At 39.1% G+C, this 27,930-nt stretch overlaps 1 protein-coding gene across 2 annotated transcripts; it reads left to right on the top strand.

Annotated features, from left to right (window-relative positions):
- On the top strand, positions 1 to 27,214 carry LOC108898550 (TANK-binding kinase 1-binding protein 1). 2 transcript variants are annotated; one of them, XM_018698464.1, is made up of 13 exons: positions 1 to 114; positions 10,141 to 10,381; positions 10,545 to 10,673; positions 12,414 to 12,518; positions 12,629 to 12,779; positions 13,838 to 14,031; positions 15,920 to 15,987; positions 16,090 to 16,196; positions 17,204 to 17,394; positions 17,508 to 17,786; positions 20,263 to 20,343; positions 21,347 to 21,577; positions 22,584 to 27,214. In XM_018698464.1, exons 2-13 carry the CDS (start codon positions 10,148 to 10,150, stop codon positions 22,710 to 22,712), a joined length of 1,899 nt encoding a protein of 632 aa, XP_018553980.1. In that variant the 5' UTR covers positions 1 to 114; positions 10,141 to 10,147; the 3' UTR covers positions 22,713 to 27,214. The 2 variants fall into 2 exon arrangements, with proteins under 2 accessions (XP_018553980.1, XP_018553981.1); XM_018698465.1 differs by having other exon boundaries at positions 10,141 to 10,375.
- The last annotated feature ends 716 nt before the right edge of the window (positions 27,215 to 27,930 follow it).

Raw genomic sequence — 27,930 nt, forward strand, 5'->3', positions numbered from 1 at the left:
GGTACACACACACACACACACACGGCAGCATCCACTGCTGATGTCAGACTCCAGTCATGTCGACCCTCCTCAGCACCATCAACACCATCATCTTTATGGCTTTTCTACAGAGACGTAAGTAAACCGGCGTCGTCATCGTATCGGTCTTTTCTTCAACTTCTCGTTGTGAGTGTGTGTGTGTCGCTGATTGCCTGTTATCTGCCAGATCTGCGTAGAAAAGCGTAGTTTACCGGTGAGAATAAGATTTCAGTGTTTCTAAGCGGGTCAGGCTGGGATGTTGTGTTTGCGCAGCGGTGGATGCTGTCGGGGAAGAGGCTCAGCAGTGACGCTGTAGTGAATATTAGAATAATAATAGACAAATAAATCCAACACAGACATTACACTGTGAATGTGAAAGAGATATAATATCACCAAGCTCGATAAGGTTGATGGAAACTCTCTCCAGTCCCACAGATGCGCTATGTGGCGCTATGGAGTGATAATAGGATGATTAAGGCGCAATTATGTTGTATCTTGACTGTAACATACAGAATGAGGACATTTTTTCCTGAGTGACAAGGCTTCATAAAAAGCATGGATGCACGTGTTGCCTTAAGGTACTGTCGGTTTTCTGAAACACATATCTATCCAATACGGATATATGCCTCTATAATTAGTTGTCAAATGACCTTATATATTTTGGAAAACCTAAACCTTAGCATCTTACTTAGATGTGATGGCAGACAGTAAATCTGTTGTCTGGTTTGTTTGTGAGGAGCCAGTTGAAAGGAAGTGAAATAGGCATGTGCATTCTGCTGTTTGCACTGCACATAAATAGTATTCAAAGGTGGCTGGATATATACACAGTGAACTAGTGAGAAATAGTTTATGCCCCTGAGGTCACTCATGGTTAATGATCAGTTAGTATCCAGGTACCCAGGCATGAATTATTAAAGCCCATGTCAGGATTTTTTTTCCTGTGTATTTTTATCCTTCATAGGGCACATTTGTAACTTTTCTTAGTTTGCATATATTTTTATGTGAAAACTGTGAACATTAAATGTCATTGTGTTACTGTAAAACAAATATATCTAACATATTTTAACCCATACTGCTGCTGTTTATGGAAAAAACTACGTTAAGTCTATGAGAATTGTGAGGATGCTCTTTCTCTGTATTTTGTAGCTCAGCCCAAATAATGTTCCTGAGGCTAAGAAACATCCCTGAAATAATTTTCAGCAATTTTAAGCTCTACTCTTCACTGTCCTTGAAATGCACATCAGTTCCTCAGTTCTGTCATATGTGAAAATTGGCAAAGCACATAGCACACAAAGCAACAGGACCCTACATGCAGATGTACTTGTACATGTGTCATTGTTTGTTTGCATTCCTTGTTTTTAGTGACCTGTGGCCAGTGGTTTCCAGGGCCAAATCTTACTTTAGTGCATAGAAAATATGATGATTGAATGCCAGGCATCAACAGACCTGATTAGCACAAAATATTGTCTTTTGTTGTAAATATAAATATAATAGATATGAAGTGATTTAGTGAGATAATGTTACTATAGACAAAGTATTTCCACATCAATAGAGTTTTGGTGCAACATGATTTGTTGCTGAATTATAACCAGTAATGCATGATGTCTATTTTTGGCCACATGAGTTATTGTAATCTTCTGCTTGAACACAATAAATATTTGAGAAATGTGCTGTTCCTTTCATGTTACTTGATATCAAGATATGATTTTTTCACCTGTAAGACTCCTCTTCTATCGAAGGACTAGGCAGATATTCCTGAGGTACTTGGCATATACATGACATTTCATCAGCCAAGTGATGTTGTGGTGTTAAGCTACACAGACAACTGCTTGCCACCAGGTTGCTGCTTATGGTGTTTTGAAGGTCAGTCCACTGTAGTGAGACAAAGTTAGCGCCACTGTAACCCATGCACTTACAATAAACTGACTTTTGAATAGCTGCCCACTGTGGGGAGCATTATGAATGAAATGTTAGCACTCCATTCCTTTATTTTCAAGAAATTCTCTTTCAGAAAACACATTCACATAGGTTTGACGTAACCACGGCAACATGTAACTCCAGACTATCCAGGTCCTCAGCAGGGTAGTTTTCATGTTTAGAAATTAGTCACCCAATATGAGGGTATTCAGACTTGTATAAACCAAGCAGTATAATGCACCCAATGGAGAAATTTAGTTTATAGAAAATGCTGATCATCTTATTTTCTCATCTTTTATATCAATTATTTATCTATTATTTTTAAGCATTTATCATACAATAACAATTCCCATTACTCATATGGGACTCCAGTCCACAATGATTTGATTACAGCAAAGTGTTTTAACTGCAAATTTCCAACTGAATTCATCTGTACTTCTGTCAGAGTCTGTGCTCACTAGCTTTCCGACAACATGCTGCCAAAAGTTGTCTTTTGCTCAGCTAATTTCAATTGCAATACACTACACTCAATATTATATAATTAACATGTGCTGCTTTGTGGCCATGAACATTGTTGTTTTGAATGCTTTGTATGTTTTCTTTATTGTGGATTGATTTGATCAGTACTTAATGTCTCAGGTCTGTGTTTCATGGTTATGAAATGAGCCAGTTTTGACTTAGTCTGATCTTATTAGCATCAGGTTAGCTAGGAGGCTCACCACCTGCAAGATGGAGTGCAAGGATCAGATGCTGTGTCTCTGGAGACAAGAAATCCAATCTAATTAGCTCTAATCATGTCTGAAGTATTTGACTGGGAATATTACAGAAGCTCGGCCTGGAAGGCTCAGTTTAAGGCCACAGAGTCCTCTTTGTGTCTAAGTTTTTTTGTAGGCTGACACAAAGTCTGGCATTCTGAATGTTGCAATGAAGCTGACGCAATACTAGAATGGCTAATATAAAACATGTTCAAAATAATCCCTAAATACTAAGAACTGATGCATCCCAGCATGAAAACACATCCGTTTTAAACAATAGGATTTAAACCGAACACTCTAAAGTGATGACATAGACCACCAGTGTTGAATTTATAACTGAGTATGCAATGAAACAAATTGCACAGTACCAGACTGAATCAGATGTGATATTAATTAAAAAGAGCTTGGACACACGGACAGCACAGTCCAAAGCTGTTTACTTTATCCCCATCTGCTCTGTGCCTCCTGTCACTCTGTCATTGACCTGGCTGCCTCCTCTCTGCCCACATCACTGTTTAGTACGATTGGTTGGGAGTCAGATAGCTGACTATGTGCAGTGACCTCCTAACCATGCTGCTCATCTCGTTTATGGATGAGACGCGTAGGCCACTTCTCTGTTGGTCACTGTGTGTACACTGTATTGGATAAGGTCACAGTGTTTTATTTAAAACTTAAACTTCCACAGTTCAGTTGGTTTCAGTCCTGTGTCCACAATGGCAGTCATGTTGGATGCCATTGTGGACACAGGAGTGATGACTGACTTTGTATTTTCATATATCATCATTATCTAGCAAACTGTAGCTTTTGCATTGAGCTGCCACTGTATAACACTGTTTATTTTCAATGGATGGCCATCTTCTTTAGGGTTAATATAATATTTTAACCACCAATACGCTATCAATGAAACCACAATACAGTGACCATCAACCACTCAGGACTGAGTGGTTGCTTTTAAAAGGATAATGTTTATGCTGAATAAGGTAAACTTCTTGGAGGAGGTACTGCAAACAAAAATCATCTGTTCTGCAGAGTGGTTTGCAGGGATTGTTTTTAAAATAACTCACATCAGACTTTCATCTTAGCTTCAGTTAGTTAAAACTTGACTTTTTGAAAAAGTGACAGCCTTAGTGTCAATAAATTGTCACATATAGGTCATGTTGCACAAAGGCTCTGGTTGGTTCAGGATGTTTGTTTTTTTATGTTATAAGAAATGTTGCTGTTTCTTTCTCTGACTGTGTTAACTGATAAATTGCTTTAAAACTGAGCATTGAATTTCAGGTTGAGTTTACAGCTCTCTGTCAGATACCTTAAAGAATCATAATAGCATAAATGAAATGAAGACTCTCTTATCCCCCAAATCCATCTGCATTACTCTTGGTTTTCAAGAGACTGACTGAAACTCATTTGGCCTTACCTGTCATATCTCCTCAATATACTCCATTTGAAAAACTAAAACTAGCTGGAGGTGGGTGGTCTGCTCTCCAGTACAGCAGCTGGATAAAGTCCAACAGAGCCAAGAGTAGCAGAGAGTTTTGCTTTACGTGTGGTTGGCTGTAACAGCAGAACTGTTTGTTTCAGAAGGTAGAGGGAGATAAAGGGGTTTGGAGTGCATGCTTTAAGTTGGTATTTGTGTGTACATGTGTGGGAGGAGAGGGCAGAGGATGACCTGCAACACTTCAAAGTGTTTACCCAATACCTGACTACAAATACAAAAAGTACAGTGAGGAAAAAAAAAAAACTGTCTCAATAGGCCCACAATTCTCAGAGTGATGTGGTTTCGGTCCCTTCTTTAGGAAGAGGAGGGAAAGCATTTGATAAACCCAAAGATATGTCACATGATTACAGTTGTAGGACACAATGTTCTCCTACCGACCTCATTTACATTTACTTCCCCGCTCTTTTCTCCCCAACCCTCTCCACCCTCCTCTCTCTCTTTCTCTCTCACTCTATCTCCTGTCATATTCTGTCATCATCCTTAACCTAATGCCCTCTCTCATCTCACTGTGTTTCTGTCACCTTTGTTTTAAATGGTCCTCTTTGCCTCTCTCTGTGGAGGGTGGTTTTACCCCAAAAAATTTAAATGGAAAATAAAATCAGAATTGAAATTATTATTATTATTATTATTATTATTTTATTGCATAGGATAATGAATCCATAATTGAATGGTAAAGAGAAAAAAAATAATTTAATATTGAAATTAATATTGTAAATTGGCAATGTGAAAATGTAAAGTGAAATTTAAAAATAATATTTACCCTTAGAAATAAGGTGCACACAGGTGACGAAATGTAAAAATATGAGATAAATAAGTATGAAAATAAATCACATAACATTTCACAGATAGATGCAGAAAAACAATTGAACTGTTATAATCCTTTGTCCCTGTGTTCACTAAGTTAAGTTTATAACAGCTACCACCCAGCTGAAACAGAGGATGCTGATGGATGCTTTATCACTGAGGCTCCAAAGTGAAAGGACCTGTCATCTATACACCAGACCTGGACTGTGGATGTAAAATACATAGCATTACACTGATATGTCCTGAGGCTGCTGAAAATGAAAAGATTGATAAGGTTATTTAATCGCTGTGTATCAAAACCAATTCAGAAATTGTGCCACCTCAAGACAACACAGCATGAGGAGAAGGTACAGAAACATGCTCCTGAGTTAACAAAGGGACTGCACAATGGCCATGAGGTTGCAGTCTCTGAATTTATTGTGAGTCCTGATGTCATCACATCACCCCAAGTCCTTGTGAGGTACAACTCCTGTGGCAGAGGGAGTCTGAAAGGAAGTGTCAAAATGCCTACATCCAGTCAGGATGTGAAAACAGGAACAATGCTTAGACAGGAGAAAGTAGCTTATTGCTTATTATAAAGTTGTTCCATCTCTGGTTGAGGCAGCGTCACCCATCAGCACACCTGGTACAGCAAGAACACAGGTCGGCTTTACAGGTTGTTTGATGATACTTTACTATACTGTGGCACCCAGCAGAGATCAAAATGCTGGACCCCACAAGTTTAAATGACTGTAGGCGAGGGAAAGGGTCAGGGTAAGGCATTCAGTTGTGATAGTGTACAAGGATGTTTGTACATGTGCGTGTCAGTGTGTTGTATTGTGTGTGTTTTGTGTGTGTCTGTGTGTCTGAGAGTTGGCTCTCAGCTTTGCTCACAGATATAGTGCCATATCCTTAAGGATGAGGCCAAGAACTTTGTCCTCCTTATGGTGGTGGTGTTGGTGGTACAGTGGTTAGCACTGTCATTTCAAACCCTGGTGGAGTTTGCATGTTCTCCCTGTGCCTGTGTGGGTTTCCTCCAGTGCAGTTCTTGGAGGTATTGATTGTGATAGACAAACTGAATGCTGATTGGCTGATAGGGGACGTTGTTTTTTGAGAATATCTAAATTCTTGGAACATTCTGGGAACAAGGATGAACAAAAATCTCAAGTAATCAAGACTCATGATCACCAACTTATGGCTATTTACACTTAAAATGTTGCTGTAGAACCTCAGAGTTTTGGTGGTGGTTGAGCTTGAGTCAAAGGAAAAAAAAACAGTTCATGAATTTTTAAACATGTGGTGATTGTGTGCATTGAAAAGTGATCCATAGTTTAGTCTGACTGTGTGTATTGTTAGATTGAGTGGCAATACACAAAATATATCTCAGTGTTTTCTGTCAAATGGACTAAAGGTTGAGTTGTCAGATGTCACACATTAGATGTCACATGCACTTTAAAACAGACTGTGATGAAAATAAAATGCAAAGACAGGGTTTCCATTGGATGCAACCTGTTTTCTGCAAATGACATGGTTTTGCTGCTCAGCTAATTTTTTCCAGTGAGCAGCAAAACCATGTTGCAGAAGAACGCTCTCCCTGTTGCAGGAGAACTTGTGTGAGAGTAGGGTCAGGTTTATGCACAGATGCAGGAGGAGAGTGGGGCTAATTTGCACTGAGGTGAGAGTAGTTAGTTCATTTTTTTAATTACTTTCAATAGGCTTAATGTGGTTTCACTTTGATTTGGGACAAGGGTGAATATGCTTTTAATTTCATCAAATAGCGTTGTGCTATTCTTAACACAACATAATTCTGTTTTTTCTTTTTTCATTTTTAGACATAAACTACTAATTCAAGATCACAAAGTAGGTAAGTAGAGAGAGCTGTGCAGAAATGATTACAAGTGTAATTAAATATTTTAGGAATCAATCAGTAAAATTGATGGAATGCCCCTTTAATTTGAGAGCACAAATCAAGAAAACAAATGTGGCTTTACCCCCATGAAACCTGCAAGATTCTGTAGAAATAGAACAAATAATCTTGATTTTTGTTTCGTTTTGTTTGTTTGTTTATTCTTGCTTTTTTGTCTTACAGCTCATGATTATGAGCCAAATTGTGATCTATAAAGGCTACATGATGGTGCTAGTTTCAACAAAAAAATTCAGTTCTTTAACCCCTGATCTAACATTTGACCAAATTTTACCAAAGTCCATTTGATAGGTTTTGAGAAATCCTGCCAGTAGTTAAAGAGAATTAGAAAATAAAGAGTAAAAAAACTAACTAGAGGCGGAAATAGAAAAAAAATACCAAATGCCAGTGTTGAGCTGTTATTTCTCTCTCTCTCTACTGTCCTGGATCATTCTGTGATCACAAGAACACATATTCCAAAGAATGCTGGAAAAAAAACTCTTAGATAACAAATACAGTAAATGAAATGAAATACTGAATGTTGCGTTATTGCCGTTGCTATGTGGCCAATATGGATGCCATCACTGCACATACTATGATGATGAGGCAATCCACTGGGTTTTGTGTTTGACTGCAGGGGACTGTGGGTAATACAGACCATTAATAAATGAAACAACCATGTGATGAAGACATATGGCCCCACTCTGATCTGCCCTTGGCTGGCATAGTGTGTGCAAAAAAAAAAGTTAATAGAGCTGAGTGAATTGAGTAGAGGAAAAGCTGGACAGATAGATGATAGACACAAGCAGTGTGGGCTGAATGTGTGTGTGAGAGACAGAGTCTGTGGGCTGTAGGAGTGGGAGTTATCTGCAGAGAGATGACCTCTCTACCGCTCTGCTACTGCAGCTGTCTTTAGGCCTTACATACACACACACACACACACACACACACATTCAGACACCCTTGAACACCTGTCTTTGTAGGGTTCCATCATTGATATAATGCATGTCCCAACCCCTTACCCTAATCTTAACCATCTCAACTGAATGCCTAAACCTAAAAATCTCATTCCGACCCTAACCCTAAAACCATGTCTTAATCCATTTAAACTTGGGCTACAGTATTTTGTTCCCCATATCTCACAAACATAATGGGCTCTCCACTTGCGGACCCTACAGATATAGAACATAACCTGCTTCGCTCCGGAGCAGGTTATGTTCAGTGTGTGGTGGACTTCAATCAAGGGGTAGAAAAGATGATCTCAAAGATGATCCAGAGAAGGAGGTACTTGAGCTACATGTCATAGCAAAGAGTCTAAATACCTATATCAATTTTGCAATTTGCAAAATATTCTATAATTCAGAGTGTAGACTGATGAGGGAAAAATACTTTTTTTTTCTTTAGCATAATGTGAAAAAGTAAGAGGATCTGAATACTTTCTGAATGGACTGTATGTATGCTGTAGATGATGCAGGGGGATGACCCGCATAATTGCAGAGGGCCAGCTCCTCAGCAGGAGTGTACTCCTGTGTGGGAGGGCCTCCTCCAGTCTTTTTTTTTTTTATTATTTTTTTATCCTGATAGAAACACTAAAGCCTTGTGCTTGTTGTACTTTCCATTTTGAAATAATATTTATTTTTTATTCTATTATTTATTTTTATTTTATCTGTTTGATGCTGCTGGGGCTACAGGTGAAAGAATAAAGCTAAAATTGTCACACACACTAGAGGAATAAATCTCAGCAATAATGGAATACACAAATGTAATTCAGATGTCTGGTGTATTCAGTTAGCATATTAGCCAACAACGAAGTGAGACTAGTTAACCAGCTGGTTGTTTAAAAGCTGGTGGTATAGCTTACACTTATATATTATATAAATATGTAGGTGGCATGTTTAGCAGTGGTTAGCACTGTCACCTCACAGCAAGAAGGTTCAGGGTTCAAACCCTGGTGGAGTTTGCATGTTATCTCTCCAGCTTCCTCCCACAGTCCAAAGACATGCAGCTTAACTGGTGACTCTAAATTGCCTGTAGGTGTGAATGTGAGTGTGAATGATTGTTTATATCCATATGTCAGTCCTGTGATAGACTGCTGATCTGTCCAGGGTGTACCCTGCCTGTCGTCCAGTGTCAGCTGGGATTGGCTCCAGCCATCCTGCGACCCTTAAGGAAGGCTGGACAAAGCAAGTAAGCAAAGTACACAAAGAAAATCTGTCAACAGGAAACCTGAGTTGCTCTCTCACCTCAGCTGATAATGGCTGGACAATCTGACAACTGAGTGAGGAAAAAGGGCTGGTATAAGTACTGGCTGTAATAAAGAGAAACCCAGAACAGGTGTATGAGTGGGCAGGGAACCTCTGGTGACTGAGAAAATGGAAAACAGGAGATGGAACAAAGTTCTGGGACATCTGGTGGGAGTATGCTAGGTGACTGTAATGGTGGGAAAGCAGGCAGGAGGAAATGGCAGGTCCAGAGGAGGGAACGAGGGAGGCCAGGGATGAATCCCAAAACAACCATTAAACTTAAATCATCATTGAAAACAGAGTTATTTTTGTGTATTTTTGTGTTAAAAGTTGCTTTAAAGGGATTGAGACACATGTTTTCTCAATGCATTCACAAAAATGATACGTTTGTTTATTTCTTTTATTTCTTGAATTTTTAAATGACAAGGCAGGCAACCAATCCAGTCTGTTGTTATACCTGCCAACTAGTCCAGACACCTTGCAAAGAAGTGGCTGCGAAAATGTCATTCATTTCTGAGCACGCACTGGTCGGCCAAAAGATGACTGTACAGTGATGCCTCATAAATCAGAGAGCCATAAATTAATAATCTTATTGATCCTATCTTTTGCAGTTTTCAAATGAGATTCTCCCTCTCCATTTTTTTTTTTTTTTTTTTTTTTTTTGTAGTGGGGTATCAGTTTTCCCCAGTAACCATGGCAACCGCCGGTGATATGTAGGGGGCAGGCAAGAGAGCAGCAGCAGATGGGAAATACCAAACCTTTGGCTGGCAGGCTCAGTGGGCTCCTGGCTGCACTTTGAAACACACACACACACACACACACACACACACACACACACACACACTCTGTCATCTCTGCCAGACCATGAGGCTTGGCAGATTTATTGCCATTAGTGCCCCCGCTATGTGAGGTGGAGAGTGCAAAGCGACTTGCGGAGCTTTCAGTCTGTGTGCCGGAGTCCAGTTCATGTTTCTTCATTACAATTTCCACAGATCACCCAGAACTTTTTCTTTCCCTCGCCTACAGCTAACTGATGATGGACCTATTTGGCAGAGGAGAGCTGGGGCTGCTGGGAGGAGGAGAGGGGCTGAGAGATGATGTGGGTGTACCTGGAATCAGCTGGTCGGCCAATCGTCTGCCAGACGACATGTACCCGGCATCAGGGTTGGCTCTGGCTGCTGCTTATCATGACATCAAGACCCGGCTGGCCAGTCTGGAGAGAGAGAACAGCAGCATCAAGAGGAAACTCAAACACTACGAGGTCAAGGTGGAGAGCAGCACACACAGATTTACACATACAATATAGAATACAATATAACAAAATGAAGACTTTTTAAAGGTGTGAATGCATTATTTTCTTGGATGTATATCTCTCCTCTTTCCTCCTGTCCTCTCCTTTCTTCTCCTCTCCAATTTTTACATTCCCACAGTTTCCCATGATCAGTGAATTTGGAGAGGAGAGGATAGTATGTTGTTCCTGTGAGCCTATCAAGGACACTAGTGTAATCCAATCAGAGACCACCAACCTACAACAGAGGATCAACTCTCTCACTCAGGAGGTACACTGTAATACTAGTACTGCAACTACTACTAGTAGTAGATCTAAAAGAAAGTTGCCTATGTTGTATTCATACCATTATTGAGTGACAGTTAGTCAACAGAGGTGATAACAGAGCTGCAAGTTCTGCTCAGTTGCTTTACTAGTTCCAAGCATACAACTGCAAGCAAGCAAGTTCTGCACTTTTACTGTACCAAACATACCTTTTAATATTTGCAGTGCAGGTCCAGTTGGGTCTCTCCAGACTGAATTTTGTACAAGAAGTTGTTTACAGGCAGTGTTGCCAGTTTAGTGCTTTTTTTAAGCAGCTTTTTTTCAAAAAAGCACCTAGTGACAAATCTATCAACTTATTGAACAAACCTGTGCTTTCTGTCTCAGTGATCAGTTTCTAAGTAAATATAGCCAAAATCACAGCACAGCCATCACCTTTTAACTTATGTGTATGGTGAATTTGTCAGATTATTTGTCAGATTATGCTGTGGTTATATTTTGTGGTAGATTTTAGCAGTGCAGTGCAGCAGCTTGGAAATCACTTGGAAATGAGTGCTGGTTAACTGGTTAACATGTAGTATTAATGGGCCATTTTTCTGTCAGTATTTCATAATTGTTCTGTAAATGTTAAATGAAAACAGCTTTATTGGTAATGTGGCTGTTTATTGTATATGAGGGCTCAGAGAGAAGGAAAAGAAAACAGATAAAAGCTGTCTGACACTAAGCAGAATGCAAAGTATGAATTTACTAATTAGAATGTTACATCATCATTTAGGCTTTAGCTGCTTTCCGTGGAAAGTAGTTGTTTTCAGCCCTTCCACAACAGTTTTCAACTGCGTCCTCAATTTTGCACATTGAGCATACACTGTCCAGAGCCATATACTAGGTTTTGACCTAGTCTTGTTTATTTTAAAGACAGGAGTCAGTAAACACAAGAAACTAAGGACCGAGTTCTAGTTTCAGTTTTATCACTTCTATAATCTCTTGCCTGTGCACCCTCTTCCTCTCACTCATTTAAAAAATGCACATTCAGTACTTGCATAGTCTCAGTTAGGTGGGAATGCGGATGTGTGTGCTGGATGTTGGGAGGAACAGGCACCTGAGTCAACATCTAGTATAATAATGAAACACTGTGTGCAAAAGAAACCAACAGCAATAAACCCAAACAATACATAAATTATCTATTTGGCAACAAATGTCAAATCGTATCTAAATCTCTCTCTGTTGAACCTCAGCCTATTGGTTAGTCTACTTAGCCAATCTGCCAACAGACTTTAGCCCTTGAATATAGCACAAACTTAAAATTCTTATGAGACATAAAATAATAATTTGTCTTTACTAGTTCTGATATGACTAAATAAAGTAATTGCTGAGATCTGGGAACACACACACACATTGCAACAAATGTGTAAGGGTCAAAGAAACACAAGTGATCACACATGTAACATCAGAGCTGAAGCAGGAAGTGGATTTTAAACAGTGATGGATTTTACAACAGCTGTAATGTCAGTAGTCATCCTCTTTTTCTCTAATAATAAGGCTGACTTCTGTGGAGGTTAGTGTAACCTGTCTAATCATCTGGCTGCTCAGGTTTCCTGTCTGACTTCTTTCAGTTGATGCTGATGTGTTCATTGATGTGGTATCATTTCATGCTGACATCATGGCCAAAATGATAAATATAAGGCCCAGCTGTATTATCCTTCAAAGTCAGGATAAAGTATGAAAGATTACTGTTGTTTCTCTGCTCCAGCTTCAGAAGAGTAAAGAAAGAGAAGAGAGGCTGGAGGAAGTCATCCAGGCGTATGAGAAGATTCACCTAGAGAAAAGCAATGTCCAGAGAGACCTTGACAAGATGGTGAACACACACACACACACACACACACACTAATGTTTCATGCTACTGTGTTTGGTAGCAGTCAAGTTTCAGTTCCATATGTGTGTACAGTAAATGTGTGTGTATGTCAGACAACTCTAGCAGAGCAGCATGTGGAGAGGATCTGCAGTTTGGAGTCGGCTCTGAGACAGAGAGAAACTTCCATTCAGAAACTCAGTGCTCAACTCCGCAGCAAAGACGCACATCAGTCTCAACTCCATACCAGCCTGGATGTACCCAGAGGTGGGTTCTGTTTGAATCAGCATTAAACCCAGATCTTAATATTATCAGATAGACCATCTTATCTGTTCCTACCACATAACTTGATTAAATTGAGGCCATTATTTTAGACAGAGGTGGACTGTACTGTGCTCTTGTCTTTTCTAGCTGGCAACCATCAATTGACCGCTGTCACTGGCAGATTCAAGCTAATTAAGCTAACATTTTGATGAGTTCATTTTAAATGCTTCCTCTAATTTACTTTTGATGACTGAGGATAAAGCTACATGTCTCAGTCAGCATCTTAAACAGCTGATGATCCATGTAGAAACATGGAAGTAAAGTCAACATTCTTTTTGTATTGCAGTGTACAGTTAAGGTCTTTACACACCAGGACTGAACAACATGAAAATGTGAAATACTCACATGTGAATATACAGGAGCTGAGCTCTTCCACTCCCTCAGAAAAAACAACTGTTGTACTAATCAACCTCCTTCAAAAAAAAAAAAAATATATATATATATATATATATATATTAAATTAAATTAAAATTAAAACAAATAGATTTTACAATTACATAGCTTTTATGCTGTTTGATATTTGTGTTCTGTGTGAAAGTACTCAGAACATAAATAAGAGTTTGAAAAAATACGTTCATGTTCGAATTAATGGCACACAAAAAATACCCCCAGTGTGTAAAGTCTTAGTATTATGAGATCACATTCTGTCATATGGTCTAAACCATAATAATGACAACAATCTCCTACATAATGAAAGGAAATAGACATGCCAATAAACTTATACACTGTTTGCATCTGGTTTCACTTGACAACAAACTACTACAAATATGAAACAGCAAAGTGGAAGTGTTTACCTTCATGATAAAATGTGAAGAGTTTGTGTTAACCACAGATCCTATTTCAGACATCTAATTGAAAAACCATTCAAAAAACCCATGTACATCTACCAATCATTTAGGAATTAATCACTCTATTGCTCCATCAATGTGACTGTGTGCAGTGACTGGAAAGAAAATCAAGGACAAATAATGAAACAGACTGAAGCTGTCTGGTTTTGGCAGAGGGACGTGGGCCGACGCTACAGAGCTCCCGCAGTCTGGACGCCCTGTCAGACCTGAAGCTGCAGCAACTTGAGGCTGAGCTGGAGGGGGCGCGGCACCAGGCCGAGGGAGCCTGTCAGAGGGAGAAGGAGCTGAGGGCTGAGCTTCAAAGGCTGCAGCAGGAGGTAGCCCAGCTACAGGAAGCACAAAGACAGGTAGGCCAGATAATCACATGGATGTTTGTATTTGCAGTACAATCAGAACCATTATCTCTACTGTACCTCCAAACAGGCAATTTATGAATAAATGACAAGTTACCAATAACAGACATTAGAATTGGGATCAATTAATAAAAAAAAATAATGAATCATCAAACAATTAATTAAATAATCATTAAAAAACTGAGGAGATTTCTGGAAAATAACAATATCACCAACCTTTTCATCAATGAATTATGTCTTTCTTTCACAGGTTTTGTGTGGTTGTGTATGTGCGAGTTTCTATTCTTTTTTTTTTTTCTTTTTTTTTTGCTGTTACCTCTGTTAACCAGTGCTGTGTTACCATTTTTAGGTAAGAGGGTTGTGAGGATGGCCTAAAAACTCTCTCAGTTGGTGCAGTTTAAGTATAATGTAACGCAATATTCTATTTTTTTTGTGTGTGTGTGTTTATCAACAAATCCCATGTTCAGAGCTAAATCAATGATAAATGTATCTTCTGTCAAAACTATTCATTTTTACTTGGTCCTACATTTATTTATTTAACCGAGAGGGTGTGCTTTAACGTCATTTGAGCACGACAGTTAAGCGAGGCATCACTGAAGTGCTCAAATGACGTTAAAGTACACCCTCGAGTATGATATTGCGATTATACAACTATTACCAACAAAGTAAAATGTATAATCAAAATCTGTTCATGTTGAGGAGCAATTTGCTCTCAAAATTAAAAGGTTTTGGTGAGTGTTTTCCTGTTTCCATGGAAATACATGGGGTCTGACTAATAACTGGATCACAATCAGTCACATCAGTGAACTCCTATGTGTAATGGAACCGGGTTTACCACTAAGGCGGAGTAATATTTTTATGATGATGAGTAAGGTGTGCTGTCATGCTGATTTGAGCACATTCTAAATGTCTTGGTGACCAATCAGATTGCTCGGTCAGAACTACTTGTTGTATAATGTGGATTAATCCACTGGTGAAAATAGGGCTGAAAGCCACATTATGAAATCAGGTGTACAATAATTATCATCTCTGTAATAATTATACCCCTTGTATGATCAGTAATTCTGAACTTCCCAATGTAAACATTTTGACTCTTTTTTACTTTTTTCCATATTAGTGAAATGTACAGAGCTTTTTATGTGTCTGCACTATTGACAGTCAGGCATTATGTTTTCAGGTTGTCTGTCCGTCCATCTATCCATCTGTTCATCCCATTCTTGTGAACTCAATATCTCAGCAACACCTTTATGGATTTTTTTTCTGTTTTGGGACAAACATTTACTTGAAGTCAAGGATGAATTGAACAGAATTTTTTGGTCAAAGATCACTGCACAAAACATGTTATAACTTAAGAATTCACACACAATTGAACAGCAACTGGTGATCCAATCATATCTTTGCTGAGATATCGTGGGAGTGCCACTGTCACCACTTACATCCTCTGTACAGCATTTGTTTTTGTTTAAGTATCAAACGTTTAAGTCATGTTTAAAGTATGTGTTTACACACTAGGATGCATAGTGTCATTCAGCTGTTCATGCTAAAAGTTATTCTGAAAATCTTTGTAAGATTCTTTGTTTTTTTAGCACCTGAAAACACTGTAGTGGGTAGTGAAGACAGAATGTACTGGGAGATGGACCAACACGTTGTTGTTTTTGGACTTTTCATGAGATTTGCTGACAGTAAGAAAAAATGAAAAATAAGATCAGCTTTATCCTTTAAGGGTTTGATGTTCCTACGACACAGCTCATAGACACAATGCTTTGCAACAGCTTACTATGCTCACATGTCTGAGCAACTTTGAATGCAGCACCAAGAAGTGTTTTGTATTGTGATAAGTGCTGCAGCCCTAACCACAGCAGTGCGTCTGTTTCTCTGTCAGTCACGGCAGCTGGCCCCACACTGTGAGCACTGTGACGTAGAATGGATAAAGAAAGCTGGGGATGAACAGTGAGTATTATTTCAGAGAGGAGAATATTTTGAAAGCGCTCAGTAGTACTCATCGGTTTGTCATTTGTCTTTATTTATTCAGTCATTCTTTGTGTGTTGCAGGGTGAACCTAGCTTTAGCCTACACTGAGCTAACAGAGGAGTTAGGTCGGGTTCGCAGTCTGGCTGCAAAACAGAGTGACCTTCTACGACACGTCCCACAGGAGACTGGTAGGTGGCCTGACTGGGTTATTGGTTTAAGGACATCATGGCATCACTTGATACTTTAAAGCAGGGAGTAGTGTAATGGTTAGAGATATGGAAAGTCCAGGAAAAAGGACTGGGGCGCACTAACAAAGTGTGTGGGTGTGTATGCATGTGTGGAGGGTGGGGATATTTTTTATTGCACATATCCACTCATTGCATGTAGTTTGTCACCATAGAGTTTCATGATCTTTCCAATTTATGTCCACAGAGAGCAGGACAGTCACACATCGGCCTGTTACATTTTTACTTGAGGTGCCAGTGAGGCAAAGCATTAGTTCAAATGAAAAGATCTGTTTTATTAAAAGAGCCACAGCAACTACACAGGCAACAACTGCAAGTATGATGGAGTGAGTAAACATCTGGACATGGACGAGAGAGATGTAACCCAGGATCACTTCATCATCGCTTATAATAATGCAGGCCATTGAGAATACATCCAGTTCATACAGTAGACAGGCAAAATACACTGATCTACCATCTACACATCACAGTCCACATTGGACCCATCTATAGGTTACAGCTAACACACAGACTCCAGCAGTGTAATTTACACACTTCACACTTACATTGGGAAAGATGATCAAAGACAGGTTTTGTTGTGTCACACTCTTATCTCTCTCTCTCAAGTTTATATGTGTACTCTCTCTCTCTCACCCTTTTTTTGGACTTTCCCTTGAAAGGAATCACTGTTTGCTGTGTATTTGTGTGCCAGTGACCAATCAGTACTTGCCATGTTTTCTGAGGGCACTGCTTCATTCCCAGGCAGCTTCTAAAGAAGTGTTCAGACTACAAGAGGTCTCTCCATGGAGCTTCTTTACTACTGTCCCTCCAACCTTTGCTTCTCAGGGTTCCCTTCAAACTAAGGGTGACTGAAATGGGGGGTGTGGTTACAGGTATGTCTGGTATATGTAATGTTCAGATAAAGCCTACATCTGTTTACAGTTCTCTCTCTTTGTCTCTTTTTCCTACAGTCTCTCGTCCTCCTCCGGGTCCTCAGCGTCTCTCCCCTCCTTCCCCCCAACGCCCCTCACTCTCCCCTGACAGGCTTCTCTCCACCCCCTCTCCTCCTCTCTCTCTATGCGACGGCCCTGCCTCCTACTCTCATCAGCCAACCAGCAGCCGTCTACGGGCAAAGTTCCAGGGACGCCGTAGTTACTCTGAGGTGAGGCTATAACTTTTTGCTGGAACTTTGTGGGACAGTTGGACTTGAACATATTTGAAATGGATTACTGCATAGAGGAGTCATCTGACCTTTTGACATCCTCCTTTTCCCAGGTATCTGACCCATCAGCCATTCAGAGGCCCCCAGCAAGGCTGATGAGAGACCCAGTATCCACCCTCCCTAAGCCCAGGCCCCTCCTGGGCGAGACGCAGGGTTACAGCCAAACCAAACCTCAGCTCCGAACCTCTTTGGTGGGTCTGGTTAGACCGGCCTCAGCTCACGGAGCAGGAGGGGAGAGAGGAGGGGGAGGGGGAGGAGAGAGAGGTGGGGGCAGCAGTCTGAGCAGCAGTCCTCATCACTGTGCTCTAGACCTGGGCTTCCCAATGGCCGAGGTGAGACAGAGCTTTTATTTGATTTATTAAGTCAGTGACCTCCTCATTGTTTAGCTTTATACACCCACACTGTTACCTACTGCTTCTAGGTAATTGCGGTAAAATTACTTTAATGTCCTGATATGTTCTGATGATAATAAAATCCCCACATCCCCACAAGATGTGTTAGCATGAGAAAAAAAACAGACAAAAGAAAGTCACAATTACAGAGACAATTACATAGACATATTTATAAAAACATAAGAAAGACCTCACAAAAAAGTTCATTCAAGTGTGCTATCAGTATACTTCTTTTAAACTAAAATAAGTGAGTATGCTTCTAGTTTGCTTTTATATGTACTTATTATAGATATACTAAACAAAATTAAACTTGAGTATGCTCTGCTTATATTGACAAGTATACAGAAAAGTCCAAGTATATTTGGCTCATACGTGTACTTGATCTTTTGATTGATATATACTTACTAAAAGTATAATTAAGTATTTTTGCCTTATACAGAAAGTTTAAGTATACTTTGCTTGTAGCTGTGCTCTCTCTTTTGATAAAATATCCCATTAAATATGTAAATATTTCACACATACTGGCCTTCTTTGAGGTGGTACTCATATCTTTTACATATTAGCTTATAAATGTACATGTTCAAGTTTATAGTAACAAGTCAGCTTTGAGGTGGAATAGCTAACTAAGAGTAAATAGCGTGTGGGTGGAACTGAACCTGATGTTCACAGTGTTATTAACTCACTTAGAAACAGGTTAACATTCTGCTAATTTTACCGACAGTTCTTCCATTACCTACATATACATACATACATTTTTTCTCTCTCTTTGTTTTATGATTGGTTTTGTAAATCGAAAGATTATATTTTGGAGATGGAAAACTATTTACAGTGAAGATTTGTCTCCATATTTCAGTAGTTTTCTAGAGGAGGAAATTAACGCAAACGGCTAAAAACTACAAGCTCTATGCTTCATTTTAATGTGAAGGTTGTGGGGGTGTGAAAGACATAATGATAGATTTGGGTTTTGTCTCACTAGCTCTGCCTCCTTCTCTTTGATGCTAGTGTGACAGCTGAAACAGTCAGCTGACAGCCGGCTGCCTGCTGGGTGCTGACTCACTGTGAGCAATCACTTTTCAATAATGGTTAATAAATGAAACAACTGATTAGTGAAATCAAAGTTCAATTCAGTTCAATTCAATTTTATTTATATAGCACCGAATCACAACACCATACTCTTTAAAATAGGTATTTACAGAGAGAGACCCAACAGTTCTCACCATGAGCAGCACTAGGAGACAGTGGAGAAGAAAAACTTCTTTTAAGAGGCAGAAACCTCGAGCAGAACCAGACTCAGGGTGGGTGGCCATCTGGGGGGTGGGGGGTAGGGGGGGGGCATGCAGACCAGATTGGGCCTTTTTATCTCGTGGCCATCTACAATGATATTGTGTGTGAAGGTGGGCGGTACCAAATAACATCCCTAGTAACCAGCAAACTAACTGTATACTGAAAAGTTCACTTGGTATAGTTCACAGAATGGTTATCTACAAAATAAGTTTACTTGCAGTATACTTCAAAGTATACTTTAATAAAACTGAAAAGTGGGGCGGAAGTATATAGCTAGTTAACAAACACTAAAAAGTTCACTTGTAGTGCACTTACAGTATAGTTAGAGTACAAAATAAAACTAAGATGTAAACAAGCTGTGTACTCAATGTATACTACTCTTACACTTGGGTCATAGTCACAAGAAGTATCCAAATAGCACACTCACTAATATAAATGTATTATACTAGTACATTTATATTAGTATAATTGGTACATAAAGTATACTTGGGAAATATACTTGAACTTTACTACTAAATGTATTTTGTGAAAGCAGGATAATTTGAGTTTAGAGGCTGGGCCAGCCTCAATATTTACTGACAACTGTAACATTACAGTGTGTGTCAGGTGACACAAGGAAGGACTTCTTTCTTACAGTAAGAGAAGAGGCTGCTGAAGGACAGTTTTCATGTAGTGCTGCAAGGAGGTTGACGTGGTTCAGTGTACAAAACGTTGACAGTTGGATTGATGAATTCTGTTAAGTTTAGTGATCCTTTAATATTTGATTTAATTCTTCCAATATTTTAGTTAATGACAAAAGACCTATGAAAATAATGAAATTTCCATCAGCCTCTAATGTTCTCTGTGTTTAATTAGCAAATGTGAGCATGGTATCACATTAAACTAAGCTGATGAAAATGGTAAACAATATGCCTGGTAAACAGCATGTTAGCATTGTCATTGTGGGCATATCAGCATGCTCAGGTTAGCATTTAGCTCATGAGCATCACTGTACTTGACAGAGCTGCTAGCATGGCTGTAGAATCACATTTGTCTACACAGGAAGAGCACAATAGACAATCACTACAGTTACACTCAGAATATAATTTTTAGAGTAATCATGCAACACTCTCCTGCCTCTCCTCTCATCCAGGTGCATCACTTCTGTCGCCTTGACGACCCACCTGAGCCCACCCCACTGGTGACACCGCCACAGTCTTCTGATGATGAAGAGGTGATGTAATACATGATGTAATGCAGAGTCCATGTTGAGATGAAAAATGGTATTGATAATAGCAGACCGTACATCTCTGGAGGGAGAAATAGCTGCAGAAATTGACGGGAGAAGAAGAGAGAGACAAAGAGCACAAAACTATGGAAAAGGGAAGATATTGCGTTAGTAACAGGCATTTATGAGATATGAGTACATACAGATAAGGAACGAGAGACGAGCTGAGTGCATCAAGGGGAATTCCCCTGGCAGTCTAGGCCTATAGCAGCAAGGGGATGATTCAGGCAAGCCTGAGCTAGTCCAAACTACTGTAAGTCTTAAGTGATAAGTTGAAGGCAACTGGACTTCTTTTAGGTTTCTTGAAGAGGTGAAACCAGTCTTCAACTTACAGACTACCATGACCTGGATGACAGAGAACCAACACACACCCTAACTCTAAGCTTTATCAAAGAGAAGGGTTTTAAGTCTAAGGCGTCTGCCTCCTGGACCCAAACTGGGAGAAGGTTCCACAGTAGAGGAGCCTGATAATTGAAGGCTCTGCCTCCCATTCTGCTCCTGGAAACTCTGGGAACCACCAGTAAACCAGCATTCTGAAGTGCAATGTTCTAGTGGGATTGTAGGGGACTATAAGCTCTTTAAGATAGGGTGGTGCCTGACCATTAAGGCCTTTGTAGGTGAGGAGGAGGATTCAAAAATCTATTCTGTATTTGACTGGGAGCCAATGTAGAGAAGTTAGCACAGGAGAAATATGGTCTCTGTTTCTTTCTTTTTTCCTGTCAGTAATCATGCTGCAGCATTTTGGATTAACTGCAGAGTCTTTAGACACTTGTTGGGGCAGCTTGATAATAATGAATTTCAGCAGTCCAAACTGGAAGTAACAAATGCATGGACTAATTTTCCTGCATCCTTCTGAGACAGGAAGTGCTAATGATGATGTCTATGGCTTCTCTCATGTCTTTAAGACTGGGGTATTTATTTTGAAAATGTGTGTTGTGCACATTCTCAGGATGTATGTACGTATCTATCGCCGGCTGCCAGCCCACCTCGGACTCTGGGCGCAATTGGGATTGGCTCATCATCATCATCTAGAGAACAGCCCCTCCACCCCTCTTTCCCATCTCCAAGGAAACAGCCCCACCATCCCTCCTTCTCAGCCCCTGAGGGCCCTGCCACCCTTTCCTGCCATCTGCCTGCCTACATGAACACAGAGCATGCTCAGTCATGGCCTTCTATTAACGTGAGTAGAAAACAGTAAATTACTTTGAGAGCAGTTTGATGAGAAAAAATTTACATATACATGGAAACAACACTGAGCCGAGGTTGCAGGCTGCAAAACTAAACAATGAGTTAACACAGGCTAAAAAGCTGTGCACACTTTTAAATGCCTGAAACAAATCAGATGCGAAAATAAAGTGAAATAAAATATACATTGTTATTTGTATTAGCTTTTTATGTCTATATGTTAAATGCTAATTATTTAGCTTTTAATTTTTAACAACTGAATGAATTGTGACATGACTTTTCAATGCTACATTAAAATGAAATCACAACACAGAGAACAAGCTCTGCCCATGGTCTAACTCCCCCAAAGCTGTCATTGGAAAGATAATTGTTCTTCATTTTGACATTGATGGTGCACCCTCCTCTGTTGCTCATCTGCATGAAAACTAATGACAGAGCTATGTATGTTGTTTTGGCAGATCTATGCTGTCTGCTGCTAGACAACACTGAAATCTAGTACACTTCTCCACTTTGTTTTCTGTGTTGTGATAGGATTTTAGTGTGGCAAGGAAAATTCATTGTCACAATGACAAACAATTCATTCTGTGAAATAAAACGGGTAAATTATTGTTATTTAACATGATTTTCATTAAATTATGGAACAGTAAATGCAGACATTAAAAGCTAAAATAAGCATAACAATGTGTATTGTATTTCATTTTATTTTTGTGTTTGCTTTGTTTTCATTTAGACACATAAAATCTTCCATAAAGAACATTTTTTATATCATCACATTGTTATTCAATCTGCTGTTAATGTAAAATATTGATTAGAGCAGTTTTAAAATGTAAATTATCTACCTGTTATGCAGTATATAGTCATTTGAAGGAACAGACATCCTCTATAGATGTAACATCTGTGTAAGTGTTAGTGTTCATGAAAAGGACTTTTGATCAGATTGTGGGATTTTGCTGTAAGTTGAGGGTCAGTGCTTTCACACCTGTATCTTCCTCTGTCTCTAGTTATGGATGGAGTCAGAAGAGAGTGCTGTTCGTAGCTGTCCTCTGTGTCAACTGACCTTCCCAACTGGTTACCCTGACGATGCCCTCATCAAACATATTGACTCCCACTTGGAGAACAGCAAGATCTGACTTCTTTTTCTTTTTTTTTTAAATCATGGATTTGCCACCCATTTTCACCAGAGATGGATACCAGGCCTATCTTGATTATTTTCTATTTAGTTTTAGTCCAGAAATGGTTTAATGAGCCTGCATGTGTTTTTCAGTGCTGCCTATGGAACTCACTGAGCCCCAGTTACATAGCAAGCTTGTTTCCTAGCCCCAGGGCTCAAATGTTTATCATTGAATTTCCAAGTTGTAAATCTCTTCATCTTTATTCACCATGGACATGCATACATTACTAACATCTCTCACACAGAACCATATCAACAATTCTGTATCAAATGGTTGTTTTTCTTTTTCCATAAGAAAACTCTTCATTTGTACATAGACCTGAGTGCTGAGGAAAAAGCAGTGCTGTATATCTCAGATTCACAGGAGCTGCTGAAGCTCTCATGGTAACCTCAAGTATGCCAGTCTGAGAGACGCCTTGGAGATGGGAGGTGTGCTGGAAAACATCTGACACATGTCAAAAGCACCTGTTGTTTTCATGTCCCAGCATGCATCAAAGCACCTGGATGTCACTGCTCTAATGTGGTTTTGGAGGATTAATATGAAAAAAATCTGAAGATTTCCAGACCTGTAATGAACTCTAATTATTCTGAGGTCATGTAAACAGTAAAAGTAGACAGCAAAAGTAACAATCACTTGTTCATTTGGATGTGATGACAAAACACGAGCACTCTATGTGACACAAGCTATAGAACAAGCAATGGTCAAAGGACAGATTAAAGAATACAGTAAATACGTCTGGACACTGATGACAGTAAATGGAGCTAATCTACTGACTAGTGGAGTTCCAAAGCAAATTATAGGTAAAGTCAAATGGGTGAAATGCTCCAAAGGTAAAAATGTGATCCAAAAAAAAAAAAGGAACTACAGAAACAAAGCACCTACTGCCATCTTCTGGTGTAATGAAAGTGCCTTGCTTAAACCACAACCATTATTTTGAAAAGGCAGAAAGCTATGGAGGCCCATATTTCTCACAGTGTAATACAGTATCATGTAATATTTCAAAATCAATCTCTCTTCTGTTACAATTATAAGGGAGTATTTGGAGTTATGAAAAATCTTATATCTATCTATCTATCTATATATATATCTATATATATATAAGCCTATTACCTCCCTTGTATGGGTCTATAAAGGAAATGGCAAGAAATGAAATGATAAGGCGTAACATGTTTTACATACCTGTTTCAACACATTTTTACACTAGAAACATTCCACACTCATTACTTTATATAATTGGTTTTTGGCAGCTCCAGATGTTTCTGAAACTACAGTAAAAGGCAATGATCAACCACCTGCAGTGACACCAGAGAAAACATCACATTAAACACATCATCATGTCATCATTATCATCACATATCCATTACATCTGGGCTACTGCACCATAAAGGCAGATATTTTGATTCTTAGCTGTTAGTGTTTTAAGGATGAAAGCCAAACCTACTAAGCAAAAAATGTGAGAATCTAATAATAATGAAGCAAAAATAATCTTCACTATAACTACACAGTGAGTCACTCCTGGGACAGGAGAGATTTTACACATGGCTCTTGTTCAGATGGATTTACACTATGAGCGGCAGCAGATTCACTGCCTTGCTTGAGAACACGTCAACAGAACACTTAGTCGTGACTGAACACACATCAGCTGCTGGGAAATCAAGGTGGAGGCGTCCCGAATTCTCACTGATTCACTGAGTTTTTCTCCCACAAAACCAACAGAGAGCTATGGGAGGACAGCGCTGACTCCAGATCAGCCTCTGAGTGAATACAACCTCATTCCTCGCAAGTGTCTGACAAGTTAAGACCTCATCAAGCTGCCAGTTTAAGATGGGAACTCTGGACCTCTGTGTGTGTCTGTAATGCAGTTAGTGTAGAACATATTTGTAAACTGTGTAGGTTAGATACCAAAGAATGAAAAGGTATATTCTCTGACTTTCCCCCTAGTTAAGTGAATTACGTGGCATTCAAGATCCTATGATTCAGTGGATGGAGGTAGTTAATTCCATCTGTTCATGAAAGCCATGTGATATGGTTGAAAGTTCTAGAAAAGGCTGGTAAGCAGACCTTCAGTTGAAAATGTTTTTGTCAAATCTATTTAACTTTCATCTTAGTTTAACTTGTTTTGAAGTGTCTGGGATATTGCCCCTGCTCCAGTACAGTGGAGATTAATAACATTTCAGTCATGGATCTCACAGCATCACTGATTGCCATTTACTCTGGATAATCCACAGATTTTACAGTGCACTGTCACTGAAACCACTCTCTGCTCAAAAATTAGTCCCCAAGGACAAACCCTCATTACTTCAAATCAGATGCTGTGTGTTTGTTTGAATGCTGCCCACTGTATTTCATTGGCCTCAGTATGATGATCTGTGGTGAATTACAACATCCGCAATCATCTGAATGTGATGCTCTTCCCATGGCCTGCATGAGATGTCTGCCCCAGAGGCACTGGGTTTTCTCTAAGTGTGTCACTTATTTGGGACAAATCACATCTGTGGATCTTCTCAATACTACATTCAGTATATTAATGAGAATGAATACTGGAATACTTTGCATTTAAAGTTTTCTGTATCATGATCTGAATTACAGAACCAGGACTTTGTGAGTATGAGTTGCCCTAAACAAAAAATATGGACTTGACACACTTGATTTTTGAGTGCAGGTGCATTGGTGTACATAGTAATATAATGTACAATATTATACTCATTGAATTCCTACATTGTACATACAGTGCAAATACTAGGTTAGGGCTATAACAATGGGAAATCATTTCAGGACTTTATGGACATGTTCCTCCAAAATGTTTAAACCTTTGTCACTTTAACCTCCTGGAACATGATGAAGGGAGGAGGGTTTTTCTTTTAGATAGCAGCTGGCTCTTTTATTTTGGGTGCTATGTATTTGGTTCTCTCTTGAACTAAGGCTCCATTAACACTGCAGCTGACACTGTCTAAGATCAGTTCTTCTATTCTATTACGAGTTAGAATCAGTCTTTGATAACAACTATTATTTATTTAACCATTGTGCATCCTAAGTGACATTTTTGTTCATTTTATTGTCAATTTTTCAATCATTTAGACTCTGTTAATACATATGGCAAAAAAAAAAAAAAAAAATGAGTTGTGAATTTTTTCTATGAATTTTAGAACTTAAACCTCAGCTCCTATAATACGTCTAAAATACACTGTATACACAAAGTTGTTTAAGAGCCTTAACGACAAGAATGTCCCCATTGAAGTCCATTAAATTTAACAACACCTAATACGCTACACTTAATTCTGGAGTCCTGGTCCACATATATGTAGGGACTGATGTTTCAAAAAAAAAATTACTCCTTGAAAGTGCAAAATAATATTAATATGTAATATTTTCATAGCAGTTTTTTTCACACTGACATTTTTGTTGTCTAAGGACCTCAGTGTAACTCAGTGTAACTTTTCTCAAAGATACACACAAGTGACGCAGTAATGTGAAGCAGCATGAAATACAGAGTTAGCATTAGCAGTGATGGATAGACAGAAATGCAATGATATTTAAAGAAAAGAAACCAGGGAAACCTGAAATTATGAACATGGGGATTTTGATAACATGGGAAAGTAGAAGTGACAGAGAAAATATGAACAGCGGGAAATAGCAGCCATTCAACCACTGAGGAAGAAAAGCAACATGTGAGGCAGCAGCTCTTCCTTTTTGAAATTTTTCCAAAGCTTCATTAAAAATCTGACCTCATATTGAAGAAGAACTTTGGAGGCACATAATGAAGCCTGCAGTGTGGATGGAGCCTAAAGCCTGAACATGCTTTTGCATCTGCAAGTCTGCTGCACTATGCAGACATTCACCCAGGTGATGTAATATGTGCAGTGCTTTCACATTTACAAAAGGAGGGCAGGATGTTTGGGGAATAAAGAAGCAAACCCAACACAGAAACCTATAAAGTCAAAGAACTCTGTACTGTCTGTTCTTCCACAGCTGAACATTTGGGTAAACTGTTGAGAATTGGTGTTACCTGTACATTCAGGTTTACAGATCCATGTAGTGCACATGTTACTTGAGTCCAGACTTGTAGATATAGCTTGAAGTTTTCAGGTGTTGGGAGGGGAAGCTGCCATTGTGGTGCTGGTTGCATTCAAGGTCCCAGAGGAGATTTCAGAGAATCAAATACGACAGGAACCCCATCACTATATCACAACTGTTTTACCTTTTACTTTTTTGGAGACATAATTGAATTTTTACAGTATTTTTTGTGGTTAATATTATTGTAGATTGCAGTTATCACTGAGCGATATTTACTCTTTTAGGGTTTGTTAAATGAGGATTTGAACGCAGCCAGCAGGAGGCACTCTTTGGTCCCTTCCCCTGTGCATTGACATGAATACCTCACTGTTACTTCTCTGTTTACAACATCAGCAGGAGAGCAGAGTGAAGGCTTTTCAAACAATAAATCATTTGTTAAAACTGTGGACGGGCTTTGAGCTGTAAGTGACTATGGGGAAATCAAAGGATGATTTCACTTTGAAACTAAGTTGTTTTACATATTAAAGGTCACAGATCAATGTGGTCCAGCTGTGCTAGTGTGTGCACCACCAATGCATGAGTACATTTTACCCAAGCACTGTATTGACCACAAATCTGAGGTACTTGAGTATTTACACTTCGTGCGTCTACTACTTTTATAACACAGCTTTAGACATTTAGAGTTTATCTACAGTATGATAAAATTCACTGTTATAGAATCATCTCCCCGGCAAACAGTTGAATCAATTAATCAACTTTACTACAACAGGTTTTTACTTTGATACTTTAAATTAATTAATTAATAAACATTAAACAGTGACATTGACATTAACAGATAGTTTTTCTTATACAGCAGGTCTAAACCATACTCTTAATATCATTTAGAGACCCAACATTTCCCCCCATGAGCACACACTTGTAACATTTTCAACTCAGGACTTTTATGTATTGGAATATTTTTATATTGCAGTGTTGCTACTTTTTCTTCAGTAAAACATCTAAATATTTCACCACTGCAACAACACTTTCTTATAAGGCTGTCTTTGGGGCTTTTAAGCTTGGCTTTATCTTTTTAACTCTTTAGTTTAAGACTGCTCAAATGGGCCATTTGAATGCATGCAGAAGTTGCTTCAAGCATCTGGAACACAATCCATTTATTTGC

The sequence above is a fragment of the Lates calcarifer genome, linkage group LG11, assembly GCF_001640805.2.
Source record: "Lates calcarifer isolate ASB-BC8 linkage group LG11, TLL_Latcal_v3, whole genome shotgun sequence".
Classification (NCBI taxonomy): domain Eukaryota; kingdom Metazoa; phylum Chordata; class Actinopteri; family Centropomidae; genus Lates; species Lates calcarifer.

Coding starts and splice junctions, on each gene's coding strand:
- LOC108898550 (XM_018698464.1), top strand. CDS start 10,148: ATGATGGACCTATTTGGCAGAGGAGAGCTGGGGCTGCTGGGAGGAGGA. Junction 12,519..12,628: donor AGAGAGACCTTGACAAGATG/GTGAACACACAC, acceptor TGTGTATGTCAG/ACAACTCTAGCAGAGCAGCA. Junction 12,780..13,837: donor CAGCCTGGATGTACCCAGAG/GTGGGTTCTGTT, acceptor TGGTTTTGGCAG/AGGGACGTGGGCCGACGCTA.